Source organism: Aythya fuligula, chromosome Z, assembly GCF_009819795.1.
Source record: "Aythya fuligula isolate bAytFul2 chromosome Z, bAytFul2.pri, whole genome shotgun sequence".
NCBI lineage: Eukaryota > Metazoa > Chordata > Aves > Anseriformes > Anatidae > Aythya > Aythya fuligula.
In genome coordinates, this window is record NC_045593.1 from 54,641,150 (window position 1) to 54,649,503 (window position 8,354).

General features: G+C 48.3%; 1 protein-coding gene across 1 annotated transcript; it reads right to left on the reverse strand.

The window, feature by feature from the left end:
- Positions 1-4,218: 4,218 nt before the first annotated feature.
- On the reverse strand, positions 4,219-6,487 carry ATP5ME (ATP synthase membrane subunit e). The gene is made up of 4 exons (XM_032205889.1): positions 6,393-6,487; positions 6,173-6,227; positions 5,798-5,896; positions 4,219-4,356 (listed from the first exon to the last, which is right to left on the reverse strand). The coding sequence occupies exons 1-4, from the start codon at positions 6,426-6,428 to the stop codon at positions 4,331-4,333; spliced, it is 216 nt and encodes a 71-aa protein (XP_032061780.1). The 5' UTR covers positions 6,429-6,487; the 3' UTR covers positions 4,219-4,330.
- Between the last annotated feature and the right edge of the window lie 1,867 nt (positions 6,488-8,354).

The following is an 8,354-nucleotide window of genomic DNA, read 5'->3' on the forward strand; positions in this document are numbered from 1 at the left end:
TCTGTCCTGTCCCTCTCTCCATTTAATGTACCCGATGCTGTCAGATGGCATGTGGCAAGTCAGAGCAATGCTTGGCCCAAAAAAACAGGTTACATGACTGCAGAAAAAAAAAAAAATATCCAGCACTGAAACATTTCAAAACCCAAAGCTGATGGGGCCAGCTGAATTCATATTCTATTCTGTACAACCCCACGTGATTGATGTGCAGAGCAGACAAACTGAGGAGCAGCTGAATTTAGCGTATCTAAGCCCGTATCTTTGCAGATATCAAAAAGAAATCTGTAGGTAGGGATGAAGTATGAACACCTTTGAGCTGTTCTGAAAAGTTGCATTTCCATGTAAATCTAAATAAGTGACAGTAATTCTGTGTTCACTTCAGGGCTGTAGGTAGGGTGCTGCTCTAAAAAGCCCAGAGACACACGTGCAAGATCGGGCAGCTGCAGAATCCAGCAGCTGCCGCCTTCTCCAGCAGGATCCATCTACACTGTGTGTTACAACCACTCACTGCAGCTCCAGTTACCCAAGCAACCTGAATCGTGGCATCTCACTTCATGCAGTTTTACCTTGTAATGCCAATGTTATTTAATGCAGTCCTCTTCTGATCGGTCCCAGCCCTCCTTCCCTTTCTCCTTCTGCTCTGAGATGTCTGGTCCTCTCATTCCCCTCCAAACTTCAAAGGACTGATGACTTCCACTCTTCTATTTTAGATAAAAGTTAGTGTTCAAGATTATTAATGCAGCCATGTTAGAACATTCAATTGCACTCTTACAGAGACACCCTTCTGTGCTCCTCCTGCCCTTCCTCCTTCTCTCTCTCTTTCTCTCTCTTTCTCTCTCTCAGTGCATGGTGTATCAGCCATGTAACAAGAGTTCAATTTGTGGGGATTTTATTCATCTTCTATTACTCCTGCTACCTTCAGTGCTTTTACCCTTCAGTAACTTATTTTGCATTACAGAAGTACTGTAAGGAAAAGGAAAACTATAGCCATAGAGGTATCTGGAGCTCGTTTATCCAGGTCCCAGTGTACTAGGCAAGATATAATCCTCTATTGCTTCGCAGCTGTTACGTGAGCAGCAAGTTGTCCTTCAGGAAAATGCAGACACCCGTCCACTTGCATGAAAGCTAAATATGCAGCTGGCAATTGCTTCACACTGTGTGTCTCAGCTCCATTAGTGACCGTGTAGGAAGCTCCCATCGCGTAGCAGCACTTCCAGGACACGAAGCCAAACAAGTCATTGCTTTCAGCCAGCAAAACGCCACGAGCTTATCTTGGTGTGGCACGGCAAGAAGGGGGGGGTTTCAGATCACCTCCAGCCCCTGTAGGGTTAAATGCCTGTTGCTGAGACAAGCTCTCTGTGACTTCACACATTTTCCTGGAAATAAAGAGCTAACTTCCCGTCCTGTGTGCTGGATGCTGCTGGTGTGGTGGGTGCTGCGGGAGGGTTTCTCGTGCTCAGGGGTCAGCGCACCCTGTGCTGGCAGGAGCTGGGCTGGGAGGTGAAATTGCTGAGTAGGGAGGGCTGCGTCCCCTCCTGCCACCCCAATTCCACTTGTAGCACATCGGGCGTCCCATGCAAAGCACACACAGCTCTGCTGCCCGAAGCCATTTCGTTGGACTGTCTGCACATCTGTGCTGGCTCCCCTGGCTCTCTGCCTCCTGGGTGTCGTAGCCTTTCCCTCGGGCATGCCCCACCACCTGCTGTAGGGCTCCACGTTTTCTCACCAGCAGAAAAGCAATTGGGTTAGGTTCCTCCACCCCATGTCCCAGCTGACAGCCCCTCATGCTGCTGTGCAAAGCCATGTGCAGCAACCAGCAGCAAGAAATTCCCAGCAGCTGAATCCCAGGGGGCTGCAGAGATACGCAGAGGCGGCATCCCTGCAGCAGTCACCCCTGGTGCTCTGGGGTGGGAGGGGACAGGCCCGTGCTCCTGCCTGCCTGGTGCTTCATGCAGGGTGGGCACAAAGAGGGGCCGTCACCCACCCTGTGCCCACCTGTACGCACCCCCACGGTGGGCTCGGGAGGCTCCAAAACACACAAGGACGTGCAGGCTTCTCTCTGTCTTAAATTCCATTATTGCTACCTACTAAAAATTGCTATTCCTAAAGCAAGTATATACGACAAGTAGTGATAAATGACCCCAAGTAAAGCGAGTGTACACTCATGATCAATTACTTACATGTATCCCTAAATACATACATGATTTCTAAACGTTAGCATTACAGCACTCCTCAGCTTGCTCTCAGAGGTGGTGCAGATCGGTGCTGGACAGACCCTCGCTGAGAAGGCCCACTCCGCAGAGCTGGAGCCCAGCCACCCCCAGCACGGGTCCAGCCCATCCAGGTCTCACATGGAGACATTCATGGTGGGGGCTCTCAGACACAAGCTACATTTGGGATAGAAATGGGTCATTTTGTGTAACATTAGAGACATCGGGGGATGTAGGATACCACCACCTGAGCAGCCAGTAGATGCTGCTAACTTGTTTTTTTTGCCTGTAATACCCAATAGGTGGAGCTGTTTTGTATTTTCTCAGGCCACTTCTGACTTTTCTCTGACTTCTTTCTGTATTTCCAGCTACAGCAGTCGATAGCTGTCCCCATTTCCTACATTTTCAGACTCCTTTCCACTTCCCAGATAAGCTTGCTGTAAGAATTAATTAGATTTACCCTCGCAGCTTCTTGCTTTTGCACTTACTGAGAGTGTCTCGGATGTGCCAGGCTCTGAGGGAGGCAGCTGCACTTCGAGGATGCCAGCTGTGCTTCCCATGGCTGCTCCTGGCTCCGAGGCCAGCAGACATCTCCCCACCACACCCAGGCTGCTCTCGGGGCTGCTCCCATCGGCTGTAAGGGTATGCGGGCAGGGTGATGGAACCTATTTTTTTGCAGAATAGTAGTCACCGGGTAGTCATTTTTTAAAAGGCCAGGACTGCTCTCCTGTTGGGTCAGCGATCCTTCACTAACAGGCGTTTCTCCACCTCGTGGCACTGCCGCAACCACACCGCTTGTAATTTGCTCCCCACTCAAGGTGTTAGACAGGCGAGGCAACCAGCTGCCCTGGGGGGTGCTGTAATTTAGTTCTGCTTCTGGAATACCTACCTACAGCCCAAGGGGGTTGTTTCACCTTTGAATCAGCACTCAGCTCCAGTGGGAGAGCAGGAGGGGACACTGCAAGATGTGTTACAATGTTCAGAAGTACTATTACTACAGCTCTTTAGCACTGTTTTTTGTTTGTTTGTTTGTTTGTTTGTTAATTTATCCCAGTGCAAAATGTTTTACAAGAGGTTTGCTTGCCTGTCCCCGCAGCCAGGTTTTGAGGACTCCATTGGCATGGTGGCACTTCCACCTCAGCCACATTCCGCCTCAAGGCAGCTCAAGCTGCAGAAATCCCCTGGAGCTCCTCCACCAGATTCACCCTCCACCCTAGCAGTGTTACTTGTGCTGTGTTTACTCACCAGGACGCACTGGAGGTCCAGTTCCAGCAACCGCCAGCTAAAAGCAATGCTGACCTCCATGGCCAGCCCTTAACTAGAACAATGCAAATATTTCAGCTTAAATACCACTATAATCACACTCTGTTTAAGCACAGTGTTACAGCTGAATCCCCAATGTGTTTCATCTTGGTGTTCTTTTCCGTAACCTTTATTTTACGTAATCAGTACTTGACTGCTTAAAGCTTAGCATCACAGACATGGCTGAGCACCAGTGCTTTAAAAAAAATAAATAAATAAAAAAAATTCCAGCAATTCAGATCTTAGAGCTCCTGAAAATAAGCCTTGTGAAAGGATGTTGGCTTTTAAGTATGTAAAACATCCTGTTATCTTGTGAGGTTAAGATGCAATGTTTTGTTTCAAACTTTTTAAAACTTTTTTTTTTTTTAATAGGTTCTTAAAAAGAACCTATTTCTTAAAAAGAACCTATTAATAAGTCAGCAGTAATTCCTCAGATTTCCAAAAGGCTCAAAAAATCAGTGAAATTACAGGCAACAAGTGCAATGACAGCCTTTTCCATGGGCTCAAAAATATGTTAAATCCCATGGATATCCTGATCACAAACATTCCCTATGTGCAATAGGTGCGGAGCCCAGCTCTGATGCCAGAGGAATGCAAGGGGGTGTTCTGTCAGCAGCAGCAGTGGTCAACTTGTGATCAACGTTTCCTCTTTGACACTGTGCAAGTACTTCTGTTGTTTTTCAGTGCAATTCAGTCAAAAAATACTAACTGAAATGTATTAAGTGTTTTATTGATAGAATAACATACAGAGTCCATCAACCATTACACAGTTCAGAGCCTAGCCATGTATTTAGGCGTGAAACTAAGATCCAATCTTACGTTCATTTCAGAATGGAATCTTCACTCGCTAGAAGGGAAGGAAAAACAAACACAGTTAGGGCTACTTGTCACTCCCATGCAGCACTAAAATTTGCAAAACACTAGCAGGATCAAAGGCTGCCCTTAATTATGCCATTTTTTCCTAGCTGGCTTTTGCAATTCCCGCTTCTGCTTATTCAACAGAAGTGTATTTCTTTCCTCTAGGGTAAAGACACTTTTTTGTCTTACTCATTGGTAAATGACAGTTTCTTGGAACTGCCACTTCAAATAAGCCCAGATAGAGTTATCATTATAGATACTTACACTTACCCATTTTTAAAAAACAATCTTCCACTACGAAAAAAGAATCAAGTTAAGCAATTGCTTTTCGTACTGGAAAACCATGCCAAATTGCTGCTGAGAAAGCAGCCAGGCAATTACAGGGCATTTAAATAGATTAACCATCCTAAGGACATCATCACAGAATTCCACTAGCAAATTCAGTAGCAATCCTGTGGTACAGCACCTGTCCCTCAAAATGCAAAAAGCTCCAGCTAAACTAGAAAATATCTAAAAAAGTCAATTTAAATAGTTCAATGAAAGCTGCATATTTAAGGCGGTAGACCTGTGCAAAATAGCTATGCCTCCATTAAAGAATACTATTCAGCAACTTGATTATTTGATTTTATGTACGTGTAGTTTGTTTGTGGTTAGTTTTAATGGGCTTTATTCAGCATTAACCTTGCTCAGGACAACACAAATGCCAATATTACCTACAGAAAAAGTAACTAAGCATGTAGCTACACCAAATACAGCCAGGGTTATTAACCAGTAATCTTCAAGTCTTCCCTTATTTTCAGTGCACTTAAACTCAGGCCTAAGAGCATGTTCCGCTCTAATGATACTGGAAAAGCATAGAAGACCAAAGAAATAACGCTGAGGATGAGAGAAAGCATGCGGCAGCAGGAATATTGTATGGCAGAAAGGAATGAGATATAAAAGCAGCAGGCCACCTTCATTTTTTTCATGAGGCACCACAAATGAAGCTGACCTCTAACACTATGCCGGTGATTACATTTCAAAGTGACTCGCAATCACAAGCAGGTGTATAAGACATTGGATTTTGACCACCAGGTGCCTTTGTGAGAATGGTGTAGCAGGGATAAACAGGGACACAGGTTTACTACACCCAGCTGAAAAGAGGTTGCTGAGTACAGGTAACACTCAACTCCGGGATACTGTTTCCAGAATGAACAACACTTTTCAGCTGCTTGTTTCCTCAGTGGAAATTCAGACAGCCACCTAACCTGGCCTAAGCTCTGCTAGGCTACAACACTGCTTTGCCCTGTTTCTCTGCACACACGGGCAGGATGGAGAGCCCTTCAGAGCCCTGGCCACCAGTCTGTGGACACACAGAGCCTGCAGCCCATGGCTCAGCACCTCGGGTGCACACAGAGCAGCGGCATGGCTCAGGTAATGTGCACAGTTACCTTCTGCAAGCTCCTTTGCGATCCTCTCCAGCTCCTCGCGCTTCTTCTTCTCCTCAGCCTCTACCCTCCGCTCCTCCTCGGCGATCGGCTTCAGGTAGTCTGCCGCCAACACGGGTGGTTACCGACAGGGTGCCCAGCGCTCGGGGGGGGGGGGCACGCTGAGCACCTGCCAGCTCCCTCAGACCGGGATAAAAACCCAAAAGAGGGCGGCGAGGAGAGGCGCAGCCACACGGCCCCGCACCGCCCGGCGCTGCATGGGGCTGGGGGGAAATGGCGGCCGGGCGGCGGCCTCAAGGTGCCCTTGCGGGGCGGGAGGGAGGCAGGGGAGCAGGGACGAGCCCGGGGTGGCCGCGGAGCCCCCCGGGCGGCACTCACCGTATCGCTTCTTGCCGTAGATCATCCCCATCAGCAGGGCCGAGTAGCGGGTGAACTGCAGGGGAGCAAGAGACAAGGGTGTGCCCTCCGCTCAGACCCCGCCGCCCTGCCCTACCCCTACCCCTACCCCTGCCCCTGCCCGGCCATGCCCGGCTCAGTCCCGCGCCTCGCCTCGCCTCGCCTCAGGGCGAGATGGCGGCAGCGGCCGCCGCGGGCTCACCTTGATGAGGGGCGAGACCTGCACCGGGGGGATCATCCTGGCAGCTCGGCGAGGACGGGGCGGCGGAAGGCAACCGGCGGAAGGAGGCGGCCGCTGGAGGCCGGGGGGCGGTGGAGGGAAGGCGGGGAAGCACCGCCCGCCCGCCCCGTCCCGGCTCCGCCTCATGGCAGCCATGGCGCTGTACCCGCCAGGCGTCTGTGCAGCCCCTCAGAAGGGAGCTGCCTGCAGTAAAATGTCAGATTATAAGAGCTGGGGGAGATCTGTGCTTCGCGCCCCGCTACAAAAGCGTCCCCCCTCTCTGCCCTGTTTGGTAATAGCGAACATGGGGTCAGCAACCAGGCACCGTGCTATGCTAACTAACCCCACAAGTTTTCCAACCAGAAGTCTGCAAGCCAAATTGCTGCAGTGAATTAAGGCTTTGGAGAGGGACTCTTCACTCAGATTGACAGCGATAAGACAAGGAGGAATGGTCTTAGACTAAGGATAGCTCTTCATTAGCAAGAAATTCTTCCCTCAGAGGGCAGTGAGGCCTTGGCACAGGCTGCCCAGAGAAGCTGTGGATGCCCCATCCCTGGAGGTGTTCAAGGCCAGGCTGGATGGGGCTTTGGGCAACCTGGGCTGGTGGGAGGTGTCCCTGCCCATGGCAGGGGGTTGGTGTTGGATGATCTTTAAGGCCCCTTCCAACCCAAACCATTCTGTGATGACAATGCTGCCTGCCAGTGGCTGTTAGCATCTTCTGATGTCTCGAATGGATTCATGTTGAACATGAATTCATTAAGGCCAACCTGCCTGAACAAAAGAAACTATCATCATCTTGGAATCACAGTTTTATAAATGGAGAGACAATGGACTTTTCAAATACCCTCCCGTGAATGACCATGTTGTCAAACGTGACCTATTCACAGCTTCAGAGGTAGTTTTTCTTCAGTAGCAGTGCCAGTACCACAGGCAACAATTCCAGTGTCATTAGAACAAAAGTTTTACTGCAGCTTTCCTTCTTTCTTCACATTCGTATTTTATTTAAACTGCTATTGGGACAAAGAATGTAACCAAAATCCTAGACTTCGGAAAGTGTCACCAGCAGGTAAAGGGAGGTAACTGCTAAGACCATGTCTAGAGTGCTTCATTCAGTTGTTGTTTCCTCAGTACACGAGAGCCAGTGACAGTCCAAACTGAGTACAGCAAAGGGCCATGAGGACAACAGAGAGGTTGGAGCGTCTCTCATGAAAGGACAGACAGAGAGCTGGACCTGTTCAGCCCACAAGAGAAGGCTCAGGAGAAATCCTGCCCATGTTTAAGAATACATGATGGGGAGGAGTAAAGACTGAGCCGGTCCCTTCCTGGTTGTGCCCAGGGGTAGAACAAAACACGATGGGCACAAACTGAAATTCAGGAAGTTCCTTCAAAATGGACCACCACCACCACATTTTTTACTCTAAGGGTGTTAAATACTCAGACACATTGACTGGAGAGGTTGTGGAGTCTCTGTGTGTAGACACTCAAAGTCTGAATGGACATAGCCCTGAGCAACCTGCTCAAACCAACCCTAACTTGGCAAGCAGGGTTGGACTAGACAGTCTGCGGCTGTCCCTTTCAACCTCATCCATTCTTTTGATTCTGGGATTATTATAATCACTCTAAGTGTGTCACTTTAACTTTTCTAGAGGCAAAAAACCTGTGGCCATTAGTAATCCTGTAGAAAGTAACTTGTTAGATTTGGGAATATTATTTCTACCTGAGAATATCACAATTCAAATCAATGCTTTTTTCCAAAATGCATTTTGTTTCGTCAACTTATAAAAAATGTCAGTCAAAATGATCTTAAACCAACTCTGTTTATATGAAAACTCAGATCAAGTTTGCCTTCAAATTTAGGTTCTGAGACATTACGAAATTTTGTTTAAATACTACTACCCTGGCTACAGGAAAAAAAGTTCTTTCTGCAGAAGAAATCATTTATTT